The sequence below is a fragment of the Pinus tabuliformis genome, chromosome 1_1 (genome assembly GCF_031772625.1).
Source record: "Pinus tabuliformis cultivar Carrire ecotype Pingquan chromosome 1_1, CPIR1, whole genome shotgun sequence".
Taxonomy (NCBI): Eukaryota; Viridiplantae; Streptophyta; class Pinopsida; order Pinales; family Pinaceae; genus Pinus; species Pinus tabuliformis.
The window spans coordinates 578,141,485-578,167,483 of NC_142297.1; the positions used below are offsets into that span (position 1 = coordinate 578,141,485).

The 25,999-nt window shown below is 35.8% G+C and overlaps 1 protein-coding gene across 1 annotated transcript; it reads left to right on the top strand.

The window, feature by feature from the left end:
• Nucleotides 1-9,212: 9,212 nt before the first annotated feature.
• On the top strand, nucleotides 9,213-17,595 carry LOC149214566 (uncharacterized). The gene is made up of 3 exons (XM_089389436.1): nucleotides 9,213-10,509; nucleotides 15,711-15,889; nucleotides 17,284-17,595. The coding sequence occupies exons 1-3, from the start codon at nucleotides 9,213-9,215 to the stop codon at nucleotides 17,593-17,595; spliced, it is 1,788 nt and encodes a 595-aa protein (XP_089245562.1).
• Nucleotides 17,596-25,999: the final 8,404 nt, after the last annotated feature.

The following is a 25,999-nucleotide window of genomic DNA, read 5'->3' on the forward strand; positions in this document are numbered from 1 at the left end:
TGGTAGTGCAGATATTAACATAGTAATTCCAAACATTAACAACAGCAAGGCGGATATATCGACGGCCATGATTCCGTAACCCGCTTTTCCATGACAATAGACAGTGTAGATTGAATTCGCACCGTGGATTAATTAAAGGCTGAGTCTGCCACCTTCATAAATATATGGATTACACACACATAGATGGGATGTGAAGTTAATTCACATTGAAATATTCAAATTGGATTTGTTTGCAAATGATACGAAATGATTAACTTTGGGTTATGTAAAGGTTTGTATTTATAACTTATAAAAAAAAAAAAAAAAAAAAAAACGGGGACATGACAATAATATATTTGAATGTTCATATTAATTAACATATTTCAAAATCAGCATAATCCATAATTCATTAGTGATAAATAACATCTAAAACTATTAATAATAAAGAGTTTCAATATAGATCATAAAGAAATATTTAAATATCATATTTATAAAAGACCTCTATATAAAATTAATGTGTATCTAAATATATTAATAAAAAAAATAAAATAGAAATTGATGTGTATTTAAATATATTAATAAAAACATAAGAATAATGTGAATTATAAATAAAATATTTCAATGTCAAATATAATACACTCACAAAAAAATAAAAAATAGACTATTTATTTCATATATTTTGTTTTTCCCTTATTTTTTTGTTTTTTTCCTCCCAGATTTTAAATTTTATTAGCAAATATATGTTTTTAATTAATAGATTTTTAAATTATATTAAAATTAAAATTATATTTCACTTTTTATATTAATTGAATTTTTATTTTATTGGGAAATACATGTTCTTTCATTATTAAACGAATTTAAGCTGCACTATATTAAATTATAGTATTCGTCTCCAAGAGTGGGAAAACGACTTTAACAGAAAAGTTGAGGGACAAATAAATCAGACGTCACTATTTACAAAACTTTCGAATGAAAAGAAAAGAAACACAAGTATGAATGGGTAGTTAGGGGTGAATTGGACAAGAAGAAATATTAAAACACTGTATAAAAGAGAAAGAGTGAGTGGAATGAATCGAAGCATTTTAATGACAGATTTTGGAAATATTTTTAAAGGTACACAACCAGAAATTTTAAATAAAATGTGAGGAATAAGTTGATAAGCTTTTTACATGTGGAGAATGAGTTGATAAACTTTTTGCAGTGACACATAACGAAAAGCGAAAAAGCCGAAAAGTCGGTAACTGTTTTCGTGGCTCTGGTTCGCTCTACGTCACCATCGTTATCAGGGGTTGGACTTCGTTCCTCAAATGTAATTTGAGGGTAATTTTCTCAGACCGTGAATATTTTTTTGTTAGGATTATCAAAACATGCACTAGAGTTGTAGAGATAGTTTAATTTGATGAGTATTTTAGATTTGAAACATCCATTTTGTGGATATGACGCTTATAGGGTGTGTTCACTCACTAAAGGTTACAGCACCTAGAGATGGAATTTGATAGGTTAATTTATTTGTTACTAGGTGATTTGACTGTTTAAAGATAGATTTTGATAGGGTAATTTGTTTGTCATTCCGTGTTTGATTATCCAATAAAGTGAATTTATTTTTTTGTCAATGACTATTAAATGAGTAGGTTTGTATATGTTTATGGTTGTAACAAATATACAATGTATCAATAAACATCAAATGAGCGGGTCTGTATATGTCCACCATTAAATTTTGGATTTAAGCTTACCAAAATTCAATAATAAACATTTGCAACCCCGCTCTTTTAATACCCATTAGCAATTTACTTATTTTTAGCTAGGCATTTACCAATATGCTTTGGCTACCAATAAATTTTAAACTTGAGCTTACTAAAATCAATCCATAAACATATCCAACCCCGCTCTTTTAATACTGATTAACAATTTACTTATTTTAGCGGGGGTTTACCAATATGCTTGGGCTGTTCTTTCACGGCAGCAGCTAACCAGCCTGCCATAGGGCATTAAATGCCCGGGGAGATGCAGGCTGGATAGCCCACTAACACGCAAATTCCGAAACTAAGCACTAAATAAGAAATTGGAATTTGCGTGTTAGCGGGCTATCCAGCCTGCATTGGAATTTGCGTGTTAGCGGGCTATCCAGCCTGCATCTCCCCAAGCATTTAATGCCCTATGGCAGGCTGGTTAGCCGCTGCCGTTCTTTCACATGAATTTTTATTTATTTTCAAATTTATTACCTGCGGTACAGTTTTGCACGATTTTCCCATGGAAACATGGGTTGTTGGTTCGGACGGGGAATAGAGAGTTACCTGTTAGATGGCAACACCAATTACAAGTACGCGTCTCGTCCACGTTTTGGCGAACCATGTATCTCCAACAATAACCTTGTCAGATTTAGTACATTTTTGAGTTATTGGATCGACTTTTATTCAGTCGACTACTTTATGAAAGTCGTCCGTTCAAACTTCAAACTTGACTCTTTGTAGATCCATAATCAAAATTGTTGGTACAATCCAATAATTTAGATTTTGTATTATTTCCGTGCATTTCCACGTTAGTAAATGGTTGCTCGTTAATCGTTTACAACTCACGAAGGTTCTTATACATAACAATAAACTTATTAAAATTGATTTTTTTAAATTTTTTATTAGGTTTCAATTTCTATATAATAATGAAGAAATAATATTAAAATCTAGTTAGCATGTTTTCTTTTAAGGGTTTGGATATATACCAGGATATTTGGAAAGAGATATTTAAAATGGAAGTCGTATTAAGTGTTAGTGTGGTTGAAATGCAGTGTGATATATTAAGTGTGAGCCGAATTTAAATTAGGTGTGAATTTTTGTTGTTAAATGTTGGTGTTAATTGGTTATTAAGGAAACTAATAGTCGACTAAAGATCAAGGGTGGGTCTTAAATTGGATATGGTATTCACATTTTTTAAACTACACCAAATTATAAAAAATAATTATCACACTAAATTATTAAACACAATTAGGATATAATAATAACAATATTTTAAAATACAATTAATAAATAAAAATAATAATATCTTAAAACACAATTATTAAATAATAATAACAATATCTTAATTTTATACATCAAATTAGAAGAATTTTACATTTAATAACTAACGGAAAAAATAAATATAATATAATAATAATATCTAATCAGAAGAATTTCACTCTAAGTTTTTGATGAAAATTGGTAAGGATGAATCTCTTTTAAAATTAACTCAAAGGCTAATTGTGATAACTATGGTATTTAATAATAATTGTTTTATTTTATGATTTGTTTAAAGTTTGTTAAATATTTTAAATTATTAATATTAATAATTATTATTATTTTATTGATAAAATTAATTTAAACTTATAAATAGTTTTCATAAATATAATATAACACTGATAGTTATAATAAATATGATTGTTTTATTTACTTTAATACTATTAATATTAATAACTATGAAATTTTTATTTATAAGATGAAATTAATTTAAATTTATGTTATTTATAAATTTAAATATTTCAAACTATCATAGTTTTATTTTAATTATGGGTCTACAAAGATTCAAGTGGGGTTAAATTTCTCAAGATGTAAAACTTATTTTTAGTGCAAAAATTGAATGTGAGATTTAGAATTAAGATAGATCTATGTTTGTTTGAGAAACACATGAATAAAACATTTAAACTTTTTTATTTTCATATACATAGATGAAAACGAAATATTGTATAAATATCAATATATACGCCTTATATTCTAAAGAAAACATATATCCATTTTTGTTATTATATGTGTGTGTGTGTGTTTATCATAGAAAGAATTTTTATTATTTGTATATTTTAAATATTATATATCAATTTCATGTCCCTCTCAATGAAAAGTGAAAATATTATAACAATACTAATAATTTGAAGTTCTCTCTATATATATATATATTATTTATATATTATAATTTATATATTATAATTTTATAATATATTATAATTTTATTTTATATATATATATATATATATATATATATATATATATATATTATTTTTTAAATAGTAGATGCAAAATAAATTACACATAATATAATATTAATAATAACTTTTATTTAAAATTACTTTATCTCTTTATATTGTTGATGTAAAATTAAGGTAGAAGGTAGAAATTGAAGTATTTTATTCATAACCAAAATTATATCAATAATATTATTTTTAATCAATTATATAACACACTCAATAAATTAAATTACTTGCAAATGTCTATAGGCATCAATCCATAATAAACATTAAAGTACTTAATAAGACACCTCATGTTGTTAAAAGTAAACAAATCATTAAACTCACTAAATTATAACTTTATTTTGAAGTATTATTATTATCAATCATTAAAGTAATTAGTATATAAGTTAAACACATATACATTTAATAAAATGTGAAAAGAGATTCTTATCCATAACCATTTACCCCATTTTCCATGGAAACTCTTAATCTTTAAATAGGATTGTCACAATACCATAGTTTACTAATAATATATGCCCAAAAAACCATATATCACTTTATATGACATTTTTTTAATTAATCAATTTAATTAAAAGAACAAAAGGCCCATAACTACTTAGGAGGTAAATCTCAACCTTTGATTTATATATACTAAAAGGAACATATAGAATATTCCATGAAGGTTACTCCCTACCATCAAACTAATAATTATATATAACTGCCTCAAGAGGTAGCCTAGTATCGTCGAGATGTTGTAATATAATATCCCGTAAACATTTTGACTTTGTCAAAACATAATAAAATTTACCCTATATTAGAATAAAAATAAGTTCAAACTAAGTAGTTAAGGTAAACTTTACTTGGTCAAGTTATTCGTGGATTTTGAGCTCCAGGTTTATGAATCCCTATTTTCCCGACCCCTTCTACTTTTCCATTACTCAACATCTAGTGCATGAGGGGAAGAGATTCCCTCCTTGAATTGAGCTTTTTCTAAAATGCATGTGCATGTTGATTCATGTCCAAGGTAAAAATCTAATGCCCTATCTTACTACAAATCCCTTTGACTATGTCATGCTAGGGAATTGTCCTAGTTGCAATGGATGAGAAGCCCAAAGATAATAGAAAAAATAAAAAGGTATCTCATCTTTAGAGAATTCAAACATTGTGTTGTCTGGCTTAGGCATGAAGAGTGGAATTGGAGTCACATTTGTGTTGCATGGGGTAAATTTCCCAATAAATTGTAAAAAATGTTAAAATAATTTTTTAACATTATAGTGCATGGGATAAAGCCTGAAGACGAAAAGGGAGAAACCGAAAAACGAACAAGAAAAAGGAGAGAGATGGAAGAGTCAAGAGGAGAGAGTTGGACTCCAGATTTTACTTTATTTCCAGCCATCATCCCTATTAAGGTTTCTGGCATGCCTCTCAATTTCAATCACTTCCCTAAGTTCCTGTGGTGGAAATGATCAACCCGAGCAATGACTTTGGATTCTTCAATGCAGACATGATGTTTTGATTTCTCTGCATGTTTGGAAAGGGTTGACATGTAGGATCGATTGTGTCTAATGTCAACATCATGTTTGATGATTCTTTTCTTAATAGACCTTCATGTTTCCCCAATGTAGGGGATACCACAGGAGTAGGGAACAAGGTAGTCTCATTTCGTGTCTTTAGGGTCTATAGGGTCCATTACAGGTCTAAGGGGATTTTTGATGATTTTGAGAGGTTTGAAAGAGGAAGAGACATTCATCTTCTTAAGAATATGGGCAATCATATCCGTGGTTCCTTGGATATACAGGAGATGAACCTTAGAGATAGGATCAACTCGAGCGGGTTTAACTCTAGGTGCTTTGCTGGCTTTGTGAAAGGCCTTGAGGCTCTGGGGTCTGCTATACCCATTATTTTTAAAAACTTCAAGAAGATGAGATTTCTCCTGATCAAGGTGGCTATCATTAGAGATTCTTAGAGCACGAGTAGCAAGAGTGTTGAGAACCCTAAATTTCTGAGCTGGGAAGTGATGAGAACTAGCATGGAGATATTGTTCCGTGTGAGTCTTCTTCCGAAAGACTTGGGGATAGATGGAACCATCCTCCTTCCTAGAAAGGAGAATGTCGAGAAAGGGAAGGCGACCATTCTCCTCAATTTCCATCGTGAACTTGATGGATTCTGACTGAGAATTAAGGTGGTTAAGAAACATATCTAGTTTCTCACGACCATGAGGCCAGATGACACAGGTGTCATCAACAAACCTCTTCCATTTTTTAGGGCGAAATTGAGTAGAGGCTAAGGCCTTGGTCTCAAAATCTTCCATAAACAGGTTAGCTATGATAGGGGAAAGAGGGGAACCCATCGCAACACCGCAAGTTTGCTCATAGAACTCACCCTAAAAACTAAAGAAAGTTGAGGTGAGGTAGAGGCCAACTAACTTGGCTGTGTCTTTATCAGTGATGCGATTTATGGTATCAATGGCCTCTTGGATGGGGATTTTGGTGTATGAGGATTTAACGTCAAAACTAACGAACAAATCTCCAGGTTCCAATTTGATATCTCTTAATTCTTGAATGAAGGAAGCAAAGTCTTTAACAAAAGAATATGTGTGACCAACAAGATATTTGAGCTTTTGGGCAAGGAATTTAGCAAGAACATAGGAAGGTCCACCTATTGTGTTAACAATAGGCCTTAAGGGGGCCCCAGGTTTATGAATCTTGGGTAGGCCATAGATTCTAGAGGTAAGGGAATTGCTTTCGATAAGCTTTCGAGAAAGAGGAAAAAGGGAAGAATCTGCTTTAATAGTGGATGTTACGTCTTTAGAAACGGACTTAAGGGTATTATTTTTAAGCTTGATATAGCTTCCACTACTAGAGAGATGGTCCACCATTATGTGTAGATAATCCGACTTATCAAGAATGACGACAGCTCCACCTTTGTCCACCTTAAGGACGACAATGTCGGGGTTGTCCCTAAGGGACTTAAGGGCAAGAAACTCGGCCTTGCTCAGGTTTTTCTTAGGAGGCTTAGCCTTCCTAAGAACAATAGCACAATCTTGCCTAATAGTCTCCTTGACATTGTCAGAAAGGTCCTTGATCCCAAACTTAATGTTACAGATAATGTCATTGGTAGGAATCCTGCTCAAGAAAAAGAAAATTTGAGACCTTTATTAAGGAGACTAAAAACAAAGAGGTCAAAGTTCATGCTAAAAAGATTAATTACATTCTTAAAACCTAACAAAATTTTATTATTATTATTATTATTATTATTATTATTATTATTATTATTATTATTATTATTATTATTATTATTATTATCATTGTTGTTATTATTATTATTATCATCATGGTCATGGTCATGGTCATTGTTGTTATTGTTATTATTATTATTATTATTATTAAGCTTATAAATAGAATGTGTGTTGTTACTATTATTATAAGAGGACTGAATTAAACTATAGTTATTAATAATATTCTTATTCTTATATTTAATTGAATTAAAAGAATGTTTATGGTATATATTAGTATTATTTATAATATTGTTGTAATGTTCGTTATTAGTCCTAGGATTCAGAAGAGATATGTTATTACTAGACCAATTACCCTTATGACTGTTAATGTTAGTGTTATAATTATCTTTGATAATGTTCTCACTTTTAATTTTATTAAAAACACTGCCATTGCAGTTTAAAACAATGGAGCCTGATTGGTTATTGGCATTGGAGGACGTAGCAGAGAGAGCATCGTGGTTGAGGGACTGGAGAGGAGGAGTGATGACGCAGGGCGGAGAGGACGGGTGCAGGTAGGAGGAGGGAGGGGAAGGCGACAAACTGGAAGAAATACGCTCCGAGAACTGCAAAGAATGGGGCAAAGTCAACGAGGGTGATGAAGGAGCAGGGAAAGACAGATTTGGGGGAGACGCGAAAAAGTCGAAATCATTTGTTTACTTTAAATATAGGTAAATTAAAGTACAAAAATAATCAAATTTTGTTTTTGATAAATGAATAAATTAGAATAATATTAATTCTCTTGTTTCTTAATTATTTATATTTGTCTTACTTATATTATACTGTTTTTGTTTTCCTTAACTATATATATATATATATATTTTTTTTTTCTTTTTATAATTTCTATTAATATTTAATATTATTCTAAACCTTATTATTATTATTATTGAGTATTTTTAAACTCTTTATATTTTTTCAACTTAGTTATATAACTTTGTCTCTTATTATTTAATATGATTTTATATTATTTCTTAACCAGTATTTTATAAATATTGGTTAACCAATTTTATAATTATATAGCTAAAACTATCTTTTATAACTAGAGTATTAATCTTCCTCTCTCTGACTTCATAGAAGTAGAATATCCTGATGAAGTATGGCAAAAACCATTGGATTATGAGCATATATTGTTCAGGTGTAGGAGATGTCATGAATATGGCCACCTATTTAGATCCTGCCCCTTGAACATCCTAGAGAATACCCAGGGAAACAAGAACGAGGAAGAACCAAGTAAGGAAATGGAAGGAGGCTTCCAAGAGGTCCATAGAAGAAAAAGGAATAAAAACCATCGGGTATCCATAAGAGCCCTCAGAAGCAGAAGGAAAAGCCAAACCAAAATAAATTTGCAATTCTACAAGAGGAGGAAATGGAGGAGGTACCTATGGAAAATAGTGAAGAACCCAATGAACCAAAGTAGAAAGAAAAAGGAAAACTATAGGTAACGATAAAAACAGTGGAAGGAAGTGAAGGAGAAATAAACAAAGAACAAATAGAGAAAAACCATATGGAGATAGACATACAGAAGGAAAACTCCACCGAATAGGAACAAGTAATGAAGAGACTACTGTAGGAGTGGCGACACCTGGATGAGAGGTTCATCCCTGAAGACCAAAAACAACTATACAAAGAAATGTTTCAACAATATAAACTAAAACAAGGAATGATAGTGGTAAATCAACCAGAGCATCTTGGATCACAAGGAGGACAAGGATCGGAAACGGGAGCATCAGGAAAAGTAGGGAAAAAAAGGGGCAGAAGATCCATGAGTGAATCTATCCAAATGGTAGGCGAAATGCTCATTAACTCAGGACGAGTGGTGCCATTATCAGAGGTATTCCACCAACCAACCAAATTGTTGAAATGATAATCATGACCTGGAACATAAGGGGTCTAAATAGTAAGGGGAAACAACAATATCTTAAAGAAAGATTGCGGAAAGATAAGCCCAATGTTATGCTACTACAAGAAACCAAGATTAGTGAAATAAAGATGAAGGAGATCATGGGAAACTTCAAACCAAGGTATGAGGTAGTAGGACAAGATGCTACTGGAAGTGCAAGAGGATTGGCAATACTCTGGAACCCAGAAGATGTTAGATTCGAGGGCTGGACAAGTATGCCAAGAATATTATCTGGAAAATTCAGAAACATTGGATCCAAAGAATGGGTCCTGCTCTCAGGAGTCTACGGTCCACATATCCCAGGAGAAAGGAAAAACTTCATTAACAACATGACAAAAGTGAGAGGATTGTATCATAATATTCCATGGATAAAAGGAGGGGACTTTAATATGATTAAATCCCTAAATGAGAAAAGAGGCAGAGTGCGCAGGGTGGATGCAGACATGGAGATGTTTGGGGATACCATAAATGAACAGAGGTTAGTGGATATCACAACTACTAATGGAATTCATACCTGGAATAATAGAAGAGGAGGCAGACATCAAATCGCATCAAGACTCGATAGATTTTTAATATCAGAGGAGATAGTAAGCAGAGACATTTTCATGGAAGCAATGATACTACCTGGGATGGGATCAGATCACTGGCCGGTGAGATTGGAGATTGAACTCAAATCTAGCCCTAAAAAGCGACCATTCAGATTTGAAGCGTTCTGGCTTAGGGACCCCAAATTCATAAGCAAGGTAGAGGAATGGTGGACACAGAGTGAACAAAGGGGTAGGAATAGAATGCAAACGTTCCAACACAAACTAAAGGAAATAAAGAAAAAAATCAAGGAATGGAACCAACAGGAATTTGGAAACATAATGAAGGACCAACAACAGTTAACTCAAAAGATGGAAGAAATCCAACAAGAAATTATAAGGGAAGGGAGAAGCCCTGACTTAGAAGCAGAAGAAGGTAGATTGGTCAGCCAAATAGAGGAACGAAGGAAACAGGAAGAGATCTTATGGCGACAGAAGTCAAGAGTGAACTGGTTGAGAGAGGGAGAAAGGAACACTAAATTTTTCCACAAAGAAATGATACAGCACAGGCAGAGAAACAAAATCTTCTCTCTGAAAAATGAAGCTAGTGAAAGACAAACCCAGCATGAGGAAATGGAGGAAACCCTGGTGCGGCATTTTAAAGACCTCCTAATGGAACCTCAAGAGGAACGACAGGCGGCAATGAGTAGAATATGCAATGAGATCCCCAAGATAATCACTAGAGAGAAAAACCTTGCGATTATGAGAGCAATCACGATAGAGGAGGTCGAGGAAGTGGTGAAAGGGCTAAAGAAAAATAAGGCCCCGGGACCAAATGGCTTTACGGCGGAATTCTTGTTGGGTATACGACCAAAGTCCCACATTGGCTAGAGGTGGGGAGGATCATGGATATATAAGGATGGACAAATATCTCCATTGGTATGAGGCCTTTTGGGGTAATTTCAAAAGCAAATCCATAAGGGCTTAGGCCCAAATTGGACAATATCATACCATTGTGGAGATATGTGGTGTCTAGAGTCCTTACAAGTGGTCTCAGAGCCATGCCCCGAAGTTAGCCAAGTGGATGAATCCTCGGAATACCGAATGAAGGTGGTGGGCCCCGGTAATATCACGATGGGATCCGTGGATGAGCTCGATTAGACAGGTGGTGTACTCTGGATTCTTCATGGACGTGTCCTGGTCCCAACACGGTGAAGAGGAGTTGACCTGGGATAGAGCAAGCTCTCGAGGCAGGTGGTGCTCCATGTAAGGCGTGTGCTTCCAACGCACTGGAGCGGAGAATCCTGGTTGGTAGAGAGTGGACGGATGGATAATCGTTTGAGGGGAGGCTCGATGGTCCTTTGTTCAAGGGGAGGATTGTTGGGTATACGACCAAAGTCCCACATTGATTAGAGGTGGGGAGGATCATGGATATATAAGGATGGACAAATATCTCCATTGGTATGAGGCATTTTGGGGTAAGTCCAAAAGCAAATCCATGAGGGCTTAGGCCCAAAGTGGACAATATCATACCATTGTGGAGATATGTGGTGTCCAGAGTCCTTACAATGCAGCCTTTTTACAGATCTAAGTCTCAAAATAATGGTGGAACAATTGTACGCGGAAGAACCTTGAGGAGAATGTGTGGAAGATAGTGTGCCAGAGAATGTGTGGAAGATAGTGTGCCAGAGAATGTGTGGAAGATAGTGTGCCAGGGATTGCAGTGCATTTGCAATATTTACCGGTTTGGAACATGCTGACGAATTGTTCAGGATTCATGCGGCTATTTAAAGAAGGTCAGCAGAAGAAAATTGTTCATGCGGCTTCGAAAATTGTTCGTTTTCTGCTATGTGAGGCCATCAGTGCTGGAATCTACGAGGTTCTCATGGGGTTCGCAGTTGGAGCGGTTTGATAGAAGTTTTTGAGCAAATCAAATTGAGAGAGGATGGATCAAAATCGCACTAGCAATAAACAAAAAAAATAATAATTAATGAAGTCAAAATTATTGCATGTAAATGGGCATACTAATGTAAGGCTTGGTAAGGCATATGTACCCCTTGGTGATCACCGATAAAGTCTGGGTTAGACCTAGGTGATAGGAGGGATGTCGGGTTAACAATACCCCAGGTAAAAACTCTGAGGGGGGTAAGAGCTAGAGTGAACGGGATTGTCTTACTTAGCAAGTTTGGCTGGAGTTAGTCAAGGAACCCCAAGTCAAGTTTAAGGGGGGAATTGTTAGGTAAACTGGAATCAAGATAGAGTCAAAGTTGACCAGGTTAAACAGTGATGGTTTTGGGGCACATGGTATTGTGCACCCATAGTATTCTGCCCATGGTATTATATGTAATGGAGCTTATAAAAGGCTAGAAGGACTTCATTGTAATGCAAGACCTGGAGGTGAGCGATGAAGGTTCACTTGGTCGGATTGGCCAGGGTTTTGGCCAATGCTAATAAGATCTTATTAGGTTGGGTTTTTCCCCAGATTTGGGATTTTCCTAGATAAACATTTGTGTTTATGTGTTTATGGTTGTTGCTAGTTACTTTTATATTTATTCCTCTCAGTAATTATTTATGTTATGCAGTAAATTTCTTAACAACTGGTATCAGAGCCAAATATTGGCTTCAATGGGATTCTTTCATGCCAGGGATTTATAGTGCTTGATGAGATCAATGCAGCCTTTTTACAGATCTGAGTCTGAAAATAATGGTGGAACAATTGTACGCGGAAGAACCTCGAGGAGAATGTGTGGAAGATAGTGTGCCAGGGATTGTAGTGCATTTGCGATATTTACCGGTTTGGAACATGCTATCAAATTGTTCAGGATTCATGCAGCTATTTAAAGAAGGTCAACAGAAGAAAATTGTTCATGCGGCTTCGAAAATTGTTCGTTTTCTGCTACGTGAGGCCACCAGTGCTGGAGTCTACGAGGTTCTCGTGGGGTTCACAGTTGGAGCGGTTTGATATAAGTTTTTGAGCAAATCAAATTGAGAGAGGATGGATCAAAATCGCACCAGCAATAAACAAAAAAAAATTTAATGAAGTCAAAATTATTGCATTTAAATGGGCATACTACTGTAAGACCTGGTAAGGCATGTGTACCCCTTGGTGATCACCGGTAAAGTCTGGGTTAGACCTAGGTGATAGGAGGGATGTCGGGTTAACAATACCCCAGGTAAAAACTCTGAGGGGGGTAAGAGCTAGAGTGAACGGGATTGTCTTACTTAGCAAGTTTGGCTGGAGTTAGTCAAGGAACCCCGAGTCAATTTTAAGGGGGGAATTGTTAGGTAAACTTGAATCAGGATAGAGTCAAAGTTGACTAGGTTAAATAGTGATGGTTTTGGGGCACATGGTATTGTGCACCCATAATATTCTGCCCATGGTATTATATGTAATGGAGCTTATAAAAAGCTAGAAGGACTTCATTGTAATGCAAGACCTGAAGGTGAGCGGTGAAGGTTCACTTGGTCGAATTGGCCGGGGTTTTGGCCAATGCTAATAAAATCTTATTAGGTTGGGTTTTTCCCCAGATTTGGGGTTTTCCCAGATAAACATTTGTGTTTATGTGTTTATGGTTGTTGCTGGTTATTTTTATATTTATTCCTCTCAGTAATTATTTATGTTATGCAGTAAATTTCTTAACAATTCTACCAAGCAGCCTAGAAATTTATAGGCAATGACATTGTAGCCATGGTGGAAGAATCTAGAAGGAACCAAAAGGTATGTCCAGGTCTAAACGCTACCCTTCTTTCCCTCATACCTAAATCCTCTAAGTCTGATGAACCGTAGGGGTTTAGACCGATTGCACTGTGTAATGTTATCTATAAAATTATCTCTACATTAATAGCTAAGAGACTGAAACCGATTCTTTCTAGTATTATATCACCTAAGAAAACAGGCTTTGTAGAGGGTAGACAGATTCTATATGGATTGATTGTATCCCAGGAAGTGGTACACTCGTTAAAATCCAAAAAGATGGCAGGGGTGATGATTAAATTGGATCTATCCAAAGCCTATGATAGATTAAACTGGGAGTATCTAAGGAAAGTAATGGAAGCTTTTGGGTTCTGCAGAAGATGGATAGAGTGGATTTCAGAAATGATATCTACCTCAATCTTTTCAATACTCCTAAATGGAACCCCAATATCCACCTTCAATTCCACAAGAGGGTTAAGACAGGGAGACCCCCTATCACCCTTCCTATTCATTATAGCAGCTGAAGGTCTAGGAATATATATCAAAAAGGAAGTACAAGAGGATAAAATCAAAGGGATAAGGGCATTGGGAAATGAGCTCCTGGTCACCCATCAACAGTTCGTGGATGACATTATGCTACTCTGTAATATCTCCTGTAAGGAAGTCAAAAGAATGAAGAACATTCTGGAGCTGTTTATGGAAGCCTTGGGCAGACAAATTAACAATGAGAAATCATGTTCTTACTTCTTTAACACAACTGGTAATGTTAATTCTTATGTATCAAGGATGATGGGTTTTAGGGAAGGGGAGCTTCCAACCAAGTATCTAGGCGTACCTCTGACAATCAACTCCTTAAAAATGGTAAACTGGCAACAAACTATACAAAATATGCAACATAGGATTGCCAACTAGGCGTTCAAATATCTAAACCTGACAAGAAGAGTAGTATTAGTAAAAGCAGTCCTATAATCCATACTAATCTACCAATTATTGGGGATGGCAGCACCGAAAGGAGCATGTTCCAAAATGGTAGAGATATTGAAGAAATTCATATGTGGAGGTTCTCAATAATAGAAAAATGGGCGTTAATGTCATGGCAAGGGATGACTAGAATGGAGGAAGGAGGCCTAGGTTTGAAGGACCCATACCTCACTAACTAGATTATGGGAGCCAAGTTATGGTGGAGGTGGATGAATGGAGGAGGGGACCTTTGGAAATGGATATGGACCAAGAAGTATAACATGCCAGGAAGAACTGAGGAGATCTTAAGAAACACAGATAAACGGAGAGGATCCAATATATGGAACTTGGCCAGCGAGAACAGGGATATCATCACAAACCATGCCTTCTGGGAAATAAGAAATGGTAAAACAACAAATTTTTGGGACGAAGCATGGCAACAACATGATAAATTAAATGGAAAGTAGGAACTTAGAAGTATTCTATAGTATTCAAAAGATGCAGGATTAAATAGAGTGAAGGATTACTGGAAGAATGAAAATAGTGAGGAGAATTGGAGAGTTTGGAAAAGCCCAGAAGAATGGGGACAAAATATAGAAGAAGATCCTGGAGAAATCTCTATATGAAAGAAATGGAAACGAGGAAAATTCCAATCAGAGCGGGACCAAACATCCTGAGATGGGGTTACACAATGAAAGATAATTTCACGGTAAAGGAGGCATATGATCTAAAGGCCGATAAGGAACAGGAAGGGAACCAACACTTGTGGAAACAAATTTGGAAGAGAAAATGGTGGCCAAAAGTGGCCCAGTTTATTTGGTGAACATGCAAAGGTAGAATCTTGACATGGGATCAATTACAAAAAAGAGGGATGTAGGGACCAGCCTGCTGTGACCTGTGCAAGTAGGAAAACAAAAATATAGAACACCTACTGAACTCATGCCAGTTTGCACAAAGACAGTGGGAAGCTATCTATGAGGTCTTCAGAAGGATGGATAGGAATCCACAAAGCATAAAAGAGACGGTTGAACAATGGGGACGCAGTCACTTTATCAGTCTGGTCCTAAATAGAGCATGGGGGCTAGTTGTAGGTTTCAATCTATGGATGATATGGAAGGAAAGGAACAGAAGGATCTTCAAGAATGAAACATTTACACCAGAGAAGGTATGGGGAGGAGTAATTGAACATATAAGAGAAACCATACTAGCAGAAGAATGGAAGCAAGAAGACTGGGAGACCTTGCCGCAGGAAACTAGTATCCTAAAAAAGCTTAACTTAACCAAGGAGATGGTGGGAGCGAATGCATGGAAAAAAATGAAAATAAGCTAGGTATTGTCTCAGAAGTATAGTAGACCAGTAGAAGGCTTCATCAAATTAAACTTTGATGGAGCCTCCAAAGGCAATCCAGGTAATGCAGGGATAGGTGGCATCTTCAGAGACAACCAGGGCAGGACTCGTCTGTTGTACGCGGCTTATGGAGGCATGATGAGCAACAATGAAGCAGAGCTCATGGCAGCAAGACAAGGGATGAGAATAGCTGTCAGGCTTGGGTACAAACAATTAGAAGTGGAAGGGGATTCATTAATGGTAATCAACATGATGAGGAAACTATATAATGGAATGGCTTGGGACAGGATTTGCCACAGCTGGAGAACAACAAGTCTCATACAAGAACTAGGTGAAATCATGAAACGATTTTATTACTTAATAATCAAACACGTTAAAAGAGAAGGAAATAAAGTGGTCGATTTCCTATCCAATTGGGGAAGTGACCCACAATCGTGACATCTGGAACGAACCTGTCCTATAAAACCAAGAGATATCAGAATGGACCTGCTAAATGAAATATTAACCAAAGATGAAGAAAAGGCATAATAGAAATCATAAGGATTATAACAGGCCCCCGATCAGGGTGATGGAGGAGGTAAAGAGCCATAATGGTGATGTCAGAAGATGGCCGGAGTGAGGACTGCTCACCGCAGCTCGCATGAGCGAAAGGAAGAACGTGGAGAGGTACTGCCGAATGGTTGAGAGAAGTAGCATGAGGAATGTCAGGACGAGGAGAGGTGGGAAGGACGGTGATGAAGGAAGAATGGGACAACAGGGTGGTGGTAGGAGGTATGAAAGGGGGAGTAAGGCAAAAAGGAAGGGTAGAGTGAGAGAGAAAAGAAGAAGGAGCGGGACGAGGAAGCCAAACAATCAGCCAGAGTCCAGGAAGCAAAATACCTGGTATGTTTACTACCTATACTATGTAATTTGAATAGCCAATTGTAGTGTGTTGGGGGGGGGGGGTTAGAACCAGGGGAATGGGGGACAAGGCAAGACCCGGTGAGGAGGTTTTGTTACGTAATCAGTATGGGACTCAGGGAAGGGAAGAGCAAGGTAGTTTGGCTTTGAGGCAGGAAAAGGGAGGGGCTATAGATATTGACAGGAAGAGGCAGGCTAAGTCAAGCAACACGGACATAAAGGGTGAAATAGAGAGTGATAGGGAGGCTGGGAGGTTGGATAGTCTAGAAAGATTAACCAGGCAGGGAATTTGGGTAGGGGAGGGAAACCCGAGGTGCATAAGAGAGCAAGCCTGGGAGGGTGAACAGGGGGGGAATCCAAAAAAGAAGGAAAAGACCTCCTAGGGGGGGATCACTGACGGGAAAGGGAGTGGAGCCAAACTGAAAGGGAAGATGGGAGAGAATTCTGATAGTCAGACTCATGGGTTTACCATACTAGGGAAGCCTCGAGCAGGGGAAAACAAAACTAAAGAGGGAGACCGAGGAATTGACGAAGAGACTGGTATCAGAAACATGAGTGAAAAGAAGGCAAGGGGGAATAGTGAGAAGGGGCAGAATAACCCATCAGGATATTTGGGAATAGGAAAGTGTAGGCACAGACGAGATAGGGCAGATAGATAGAAAACACCAGAGTTTATGGGAATTTGGCTGGAAGACGATTTCATCCTGACTCAATATTGTTCGTCCTATGAACAGATAGAAGGAAGCGATGATATGGCAAGGGCAGCTAGCGGTTGTGGTCATGGTCGCAGGGGAAGGACAAATAATAGTTCGTGCGCCCAGTTCAGTGACACCCCTAGCAAAAGATTGGGTCGACATCCCATGGACGAGACAGTGAAGGAAGCGACCAAAGCTTACATGCAGGACACAGATGCTGGCATCAGGAAAATTATTGATGAGATGGAAGATAGTGTGAAAGAAGAGGATTCTGAGGAAGAGATGGAAGAATGGAGAGACCTCGTTTCTGACCTTGGCAATACAAGAGGCTGGATGTCTCAATACAAGTAGATTCTACACTTATACTAGCTTAGGAAGAGCTTCATATGTAAGGCAGTGGATCAAGTCTCCATGGGCATGGATTTGATTATTAGGGATATGTCGGATTATAAACGAGACCTGCAGACTATTCAATTTCAGCTCTGTAAACAAGATATGTGCCTGGATCACATATAGAGACACAATCCTAGTTTCGTGGACAGGATACCAGCGTGTGTTGGATCAGCAGCGGATCCAGCAATTGTTGAGCCAGACCAGGACGAACTGATGGAATAGCCTGAGCATATGTTCTCAGGTCACTTTTGTTTTTTAGCAGCTGGTTTTTCTTATATATGTGTGTTAGTGGGAACAATAGATAAAAAGTGGCTTTTAAATAGCTCTGTTTACATAGCCTGGATAGAAAGACTACTAATTTACCAATTTTGGATGGCATATAATATGCATAGGTGACCAACAAACTTTCCCACTGGGCAAGTTGAGGCCACCTAGTGACAGTATGTGAATTCAACTTGTTTTATTATAAATAGAAAAAGGACCTACCTAAGCTTAAAAAAAAAAAAAACTATAGTATTAATCTCGGTAAACCAATTTTATTACTATATTTATTATATTTTATTAAATAAAAATTAAATAGAATTCATAACTAATAAATATTAAATATTTCCCTTTTCTAGGATCTCTAGCTACCTAATCTCTAATCGCTAGTTCTCAAGAGCTAGTCCCCAATGACTAGTTTTAACCCTGGAAAATGATGCATCCCTACTATTTATTCATGAATATTGCATGATTTTCTCCATATTTTCCTAAGGATGAACCACATTAGTTGGTTCGAAACGTGGACCCAATCCTGAAAATGTGATTAATCTGAAAGACATCTATCTACATTATGGATCACAAAAGTCTTAGATCTAACAATATTTTAAAATCTCAATGAATCATGTTTTTCTAGAAAAAATGTTTTTGTCAATGAATAATGTTGGGCCATGAGAAGATATCTTCTCTAAGAAGTGAGAAGTTGAGAAAAATAATTTTGTAAATAATTTAGATTTTTAATTTTGTTTTGATTTTAATTTATTAATTTTGGTTTTATATATATATATATATATATATATATATATATATATATATATATATATATATATATATATATATATATATATATATTTCCAAGTGCAACTATACCAAATTTCAACAATGATACCTTGATTATTGTAATTAAGAAGTTATTGCACACAATTTCTATTATACCACATGGCATTATATTATGAAAAGGTTTCAATTGCCATCTCTACACAATTCTCATAAGATGCTATGAATTAGTAACTATATATAGATAAAACTACTACGTTACATTTGTATTCATTACAAAATAAGAGGTCAATCAATCAAAAATAAGATAAATAAATAAAAACATTAACAAAAAAATAATAAAAATCATTTTGTAATGTTTTTATTTTGTCAAGTTATATGTGATCCTTCACGCTTGACCTCTGGCTTGAGAAACTGAGACCAAGGGGGGCCATCTAATCTGCTCGGGCCAAACCACTGAGACCCGAGGGGAGGGGGACTGCTTGAAAAATTGAGACAAGGGGGGGCCATCTAATCCGCCTGGGCTAAGACCAAGGGGGGCCATCTAATCTGCCTAGGCTGAGACCAAGGGGGGCCATCTAATCCACCCAAGCTAGACCATTGAGACCCATGAGGAGGGGGACTGCTTGAGAAACTGAGACCAAAGGGGGCCATCTAATCTGCCTAGGCCAGACCACTAAGACCCAGGGAGAGGGGGACCATCTAATCTGTCAAATATCAGGGGGGCTATGGATTTTTAAGCATGCATCCTCCATTATCATAAACACAACCACCTAAGTGAGATTTGATCCTAGGTCGTCTTGCTAAGGAGGACCATCATTAACCAGTTGTGCTAATGAGACATAACAAAAATCAATTTGTAGCATTAAACCATGGACACATTACAATTTTTTAAGTCAACTACAAACTAATAAAGGTATATTAATATTCAGGTTTATAATTTTAAGGTTTATAAGATTAATCCTGGAGTTTATAATAATTTGGGCTTGAAACATTAATCCTAGAGTTTAATATGATTCCCTTCTGTTTAAAATATTAATCACTTGAGTTTATTAATCCCGTGGGTTTATAATATTAATAAGTTCATGGTTTATTAATCCCTTGGGTTTATAATATTAATCTTAGTATTGATATATTAGTCTTAGGCTTTATCATATTAGTCGTCGGGTGTAATATTGATCCCTTAGGTTTATAATCCCTTGGAATTATAATATTAATCTTAAGCCTTTTATTCGCAGGGTTTAATATTAATCCTAAGGTTTAACATAATCCCTTAAACTTATCATAATATAATATCAATAATATTACTATAATATAACAATACTTATTTTAAATTATTATTATTATTATTATTATTATTTTGATAATTATAATATAACTATATTAATATTTTAAAATATATTATTATTATTATTATTATCAATTTTAATATTAAATTCATTCCATATTTACATATGGTTATGCATGTTATTGATATAAATCTATAATTTGGCTGTGTTAGTTTATTATTAAGGAAGTAATCCCAAAATGGTATCAAACTTACTATTTTTTGTACCATTTTGTAGTTACTTCATTCCTGAATAGGCATATATCAATCACATTACTAAAACTACATTTTGAAATTTGGTTGGTAGAAGCTGATTTTAACCATTGTTTTAATATTAATATTAGTATTGATATAAATAACTATATAATAATAATAATAATAATAGATATTTTATTATAAAATATTAATATTATTATATTATAATTTATGATAATAACTATAATAATAATTTAAAAGTATTATCATTATATCATAATAATGTAAAATATTATTGATATTATCAATAATATGATAAACCTAAGGGATTAATATTTTTATTTTTATTGTTAACGTTTAATTTCCTTATCATATTTTTATAATTATATAAGATGGGCATAGGAATATTTTATATTTAGGTAAGAGTGAGAGTGCATTTTTTTTACATCTCCTTTATACTGGGTTGTGATATCAAAGAACAAGAAGTGTCAGATTATTAATGGCTTTAACTAAAGATGACCAAATATGTATATTAATTATATCATTTTTTTTTAACTCCAAGTTGAACACATCTCCCTCATCATGGGTTGTAAAATTCTCAACCCAATAATCTATACATAGTTGATATTGAAATATTTTATTTATGATTTACATTCTCCACATTAAAATATAGAAAGAAAAAAACTTCTCTCTACACACACATACACACTCATTTGTTAAAATCTTATAAGTCCATATGTCAATTCCATGTTAAACATGGGAAGGATTCAAAATTTCCCTCATATAATAATTTTTTTTAGCCCACGTTAAACCTCTTCTAGTTATTAATATTTTTTAAATGTTATATATATTGTTTTTTTAGACAAAATACTTTCATTAATTCATTAAAAAGTGGCACTTTAAAATAAAGGTTCCCCTTGCTCTCCTAGCTTCCCACGGACCAAATTTCTTAGCCACGAGAGTGATACAAAAACAAACTAGAAATTGTAGTTTTTTACATGAGTTCGAGAGCGAAAAAACCCAAACAGCAAAAAGAAACTAGTAACACTAAGAAACAATCAGCGGATAACATTTCAAGGAGGAGAGGGCGGTGCATGATCAACATCAGGAGCCCTTGGAGGGTCATAGTTTTCATTAATGTGGAAGTCAAAATGTGTCAGTCAAGCTTCTATTTCATCCAACCTTTTCCTTCAGTGACATTGACTTCTCGTAATGAAAATTAACTAGTCCAAAATATCACATTGATTGAATTGAACATCATTAATGTATGCAATTATTTCGTTATGGTCTTCATATCTCTGCTGGTGAATAATCTCTAAGCTCATTGAGATGTCTCATAATTTCTTAGCAATGGAGGTCAACGTGGACGGTTGTTCGACATGGCCCAATGACTTGGCACGAGCTTAGGTAACTTTACCCTCCATGCCTACTCCACCCACTGCATCCTCCTCCATATCCATCGCCTGGTCGTCTCTCCCCCCGGGCTAGCCTTGGGGGCCTGCACCACGCCTTCCCAAGCTACGTTATCTTAGCCTATCCCTACCGTACCATGCCACAAAAATTCCCAAGAAGAGAGAATGCTCAGCCTACACCCAAAATTTTGGCCTCTATAGTTCACATACGAAGATGTGAGCACCCAAGAGATGTTATGACCACCCCTACAACCAAAACACTAGACACAAATCCAAATATTGTCATCCCTCATAGAGTGTTCCACTATAGAGTCAGTAATGGGAGGGTTTGATGCAGTGCAATGTTTCTAGCCTTCTAAAACGAAAACTTGACCTAGAACAACACACTCCCAAGCAAGGAACAACACCAAAACAACCAAACCCTAACGAAGAAATAAATACAGGGGGAATTTTAAATTTGCGTAAAGACCAATGCAGACAAACTCAAGATTTTTTTGTTGGATCTAGTGTTCAATAATCTAAATTCCTTATGAATTTCCTAAATTTCAATTGTTGGTTCGAGAATTCTTACAAGAGGTGAAGACACTGCTTTCGCTAAGAGGGACTTCATCATCCAAAAGAGATATAATGTTTTTTGATATTGTGTGACACGACCTTTGGTATGTCCAGGGTCTAGAATGAAAGTTTTCCACTACTCCAACTCAACTTCATGATTCTCAACCTACTGACTTGCTTATTTCTCCTAATCCTCTATTATATTTTTTGCATAAGTGTGTGTGCTTGTCTGATAGGATTCAGAAAAATTTTCATTATGGTGTTCAGTCATTCGATGACCCCTGCCTCTGGTTGGCGTCAGAAAGGTTTGCTCTCTCCCATTCCCACTTCCTTTACTATGACCCTGGGTACCTCTAGCCATTCACTACTAGAGTGAGGCCGATAATGCCATATAATGAAACTAACAATTATGGGATAGAGAAATGAAAAGATGAGTGAACCTAAAACTCCCCCTCAACAAGCGCTTCCTTGAAGTGGACCACAATACTAGTAGGCAGCTTTGAAGGGGGTGCCACTGGAAAATATGAAGGTGCGGCCTTCTGGAAGTTAAAAACAAAATTACAATTGAAGCAATAATATTAGAATAGGGCCAATAATAAATTTCTTCCTGCTTCACCGCATTTTGCTCAAGATTTCCTACAACAGAATTCCCAAATAGACTAGGAGCCCAAATATAACATGAAAAGAAGAGGCACAAGTGTAAACCCTTGAGACCATTCTAGGAACAGTCACGCCGACAGAGTTGTACGTTATTCGAGGAGTTGGACTAAAACCCCCAACCCTCTACAAAGTTAATAATGAACTGATCAGGTGCTAAATTTTTTTCTCAAAATTCAAAGTTTTCATATTAGTGTGAAACCTGAACGACCACATAGTGCTCGTCATCTTGAATTTGACACGACTTGTTTCACGCAAAACAGACTCTGTATGCTCCCAGAAACATGTTTTGTTCATTTTCATAAACAAAGGAATTAAAAAAAAAATGCAGACAGCCCAGTCAGCAGTCCATACTACTAACATGGTGTTGACTGGGCATGCCTACATGGTTGGGTGATTGTGCAAGTGATTTTTTGATCTCTAGAGAAAGGTGTGGTGCCAAGTGGCACGATGTTATTGGTTTTGATTTGGGTGTTTTTGATTGGTTTGTTGGTGGCCAACCATAGGCTGCCACATGTCTCATCCAGAGGCCACCATGTGGCAGCCTGAGGGCCACCAAAAAATGGGGTAAGGTCCAAGCAGCAGTTAGCGAGGGTCAAACCTGCAACTTCCATGTCAAAATTCCAAGCCATTTCCAATATGCCATATGAGTAGTGCTTATAAACTATGTTCGTTGGCATATAATTAAATTTTAACTGTCATGTCATTCGAGAAAAGGACCAACCTTTGGGCGCATGCCATTCAACACGACCACGACGAAGCAGGAAGGGGGCATCCCTTAAGCACAAGCCACCCAACATGACGACCATCAGAGTGGAGTGGGGGTCCAATCGACAGGGTTGGGCCGTTGGCCTTAGCCCTGGGCATGTTGCACCCCACGTGTCCAAAATTTTTGGGATTAAGGCCTTATATGACATTTAATCCATCCAATAATTTCGCCTGGAATTAGGTGAAATTGGCACTCACTTAGCAGAATTGGAGGTAAATTTGTAGGATGGTGCTGGATTTTGGGGAAATTGAGGTGAAATTAGTAGAAAGACTTTGGGAAGCCATAATTTCTTAAGTTCTTTTACCAAATCAAGAGTAGAAAGAGACTAGAAAGGAATTTTTTGGCATTCTGAAGCCGTTGGAACGGGTTTTAGAGCTATCTGAGCATTCTAAACTGATGTATTCACATGTTTGAGCATAATAGAGAGGGTCATGCCATTGGAAGTTGGATTAGAGAGATGTAACCCAGATGGGGTGAGCTCCTTCATCATGTGTTGTTGTTATACTATTTTGGTTATGTTCATGTATGTTATATGTTGTTGTTCAACCATTTGTTTATGTTAATTTGTACATGAAATTTAGATAAAAATAGTCAAAAACTCATGTTAAAACTTGCAATTAACCTAGTCGTTAAGCACTTTTACATATTCTGAAGAGGAATTTAGCACAAAAAAATAATTTTCCCATTCAAATCAAGTTTGGTATTAAATCTCTCCATTTTATTTGTGCAAGGAGGATTTAACTATTTGCAAGTGAATGTGATGCTTACAAGGTTGAAGCTCAAGAGAGGAGAAGGGAAGTTGGTTGAAGGTCCTGAAGTTCGGTCAAGGAGAAGGAGTGCAAGGTTGCCACAATCTCCACCATGAGTTCTACCTCAAATTGCAGTTGAAGCTTCAGAGAGCATGTCACATGAAGGAGAGCCTGCAAACATGATAGAATATGAGAAGTTTTTTAGGAACGCCTTCTTTGACATGACATAGATGGTAAAAGTCCTCTATGAAGAGAGGAATACAAGACTGAAAGGTGAAAGCTCCAAGCCTCCAAAAGGAGAAGGTTCTTCAGGAGGAGGAGGTAATGGAAATGGAGGTAAACCTCCACCCTCTCCACCATCATGTTCATGTTCATCTTCACAGGGATCTTCACCGTCTTCCGCTAATACAGCCCTTACTCATACTCATCAACATACCTCAAAAGGAATTGGTAAAAAACCCCTGTTAAAACTTGATGTTAAATTTGAACTTCCCATGTATAATGGTGAAGTGAATGCAGATAAGTTTAATAGTTGGCTTCATCAGTTCGAGGTCTATTGTAGAATTCAAAACTTTCAAGATGATTACATAAAGATTCAACTAGCTTCCTTGACTTTGGAGGGTGCAACACGAGTATGGTGGGAAGACAAGGCACAAGAATAGATTAAAAAACATGGTAAGATCTCAATTTCTTAGTCTAATTTCTTTTTTGCAATTAAAAGACAGTTTTATGTCTAGCATATGTGCAGAAATCCATCATGAATTAGCAGAACTTTAGACAACTTAAAGGTCAAAAAGTGAAAGATTACACCCAAGAATTTAGGTCTCTAATGTTAGGTGTAGATTTTAAATCATAAGACACATTTATGAAGTATATAGGGCATTTACACAACTACCTTAGGCATAATATCATTATGTTTAATCCCAATAATGTAGATGAGGTTTGTGTGCAAGCCAGTCATCTTGAGGCAAGAGGGAAAAATACTCTAGAAGATGGTAGTAAAAAGCCATTTAAGGGTAAACGAAAAGAAAAGGGTTTAAAAGGGAAAAAAAAGAAAAATGCATCAATTAATAATGAAAGAGAGAAAATAACATGCAAGCATTGTTCCAAAGAGGGTCACGACAAAGCTCATTGTTCGAAGCTTCATCCTGAGATGAAACCAAATAAATTCAACAACAAGAGAAAACAAAAGATAGTTTCAACAACTCAACACGATTTGGGATCCAATTCGGGTGATGAAACTAAAATTACATCCATGGGTAGGAAAGGAAAATAATCCATTGCTAGCACTATTACTTCAAATTTACACAATGAAACTTAAAATGAAAATAAGAGGATATAACTTTTTCACATAGGGGTAATCTCAAAACATAGAAAAATTGATACTCTTTTTGATAGTGGCTCTCAAGTCAATCTCATCTCTGAAAACATTGTTAAAAGTTTAAACTTGGAAACTGTTCCACATCATAAACCATATCCATTAGGATGGGTGTGTGACAAGGCACAGTTACAAGTAACTGAAAGTGTAGAGTGAAATTTGCCATTACTGCAAATTTCATTGATGAAGTGGAACATGATGTTGTGCCATTAGACATATGTGGTATAGTTTTGGGTAGCCCATATATCTCTATGACAAGAAAGATATCTTCCATATACATGAAAA

What these genes read in the sequence shown, in the direction of transcription:
- LOC149214566 (XM_089389436.1), top strand. Translation starts at nt 9,213, where the DNA reads ATGAAGGAGATCATGGGAAACTTCAAACCAAGGTATGAGGTAGTAGGA. An exon ending in TACGGCGGAATTCTTGTTGG is followed by an intron (nt 10,510 to 15,710) that starts GTATACGACCAA and finishes AAGGCAATCCAG; the next exon opens with GTAATGCAGGGATAGGTGGC. An exon ending in TGGAAGGGGATTCATTAATG is followed by an intron (nt 15,890 to 17,283) that starts GTAATCAACATG and finishes TCCTATGAACAG; the next exon opens with ATAGAAGGAAGCGATGATAT.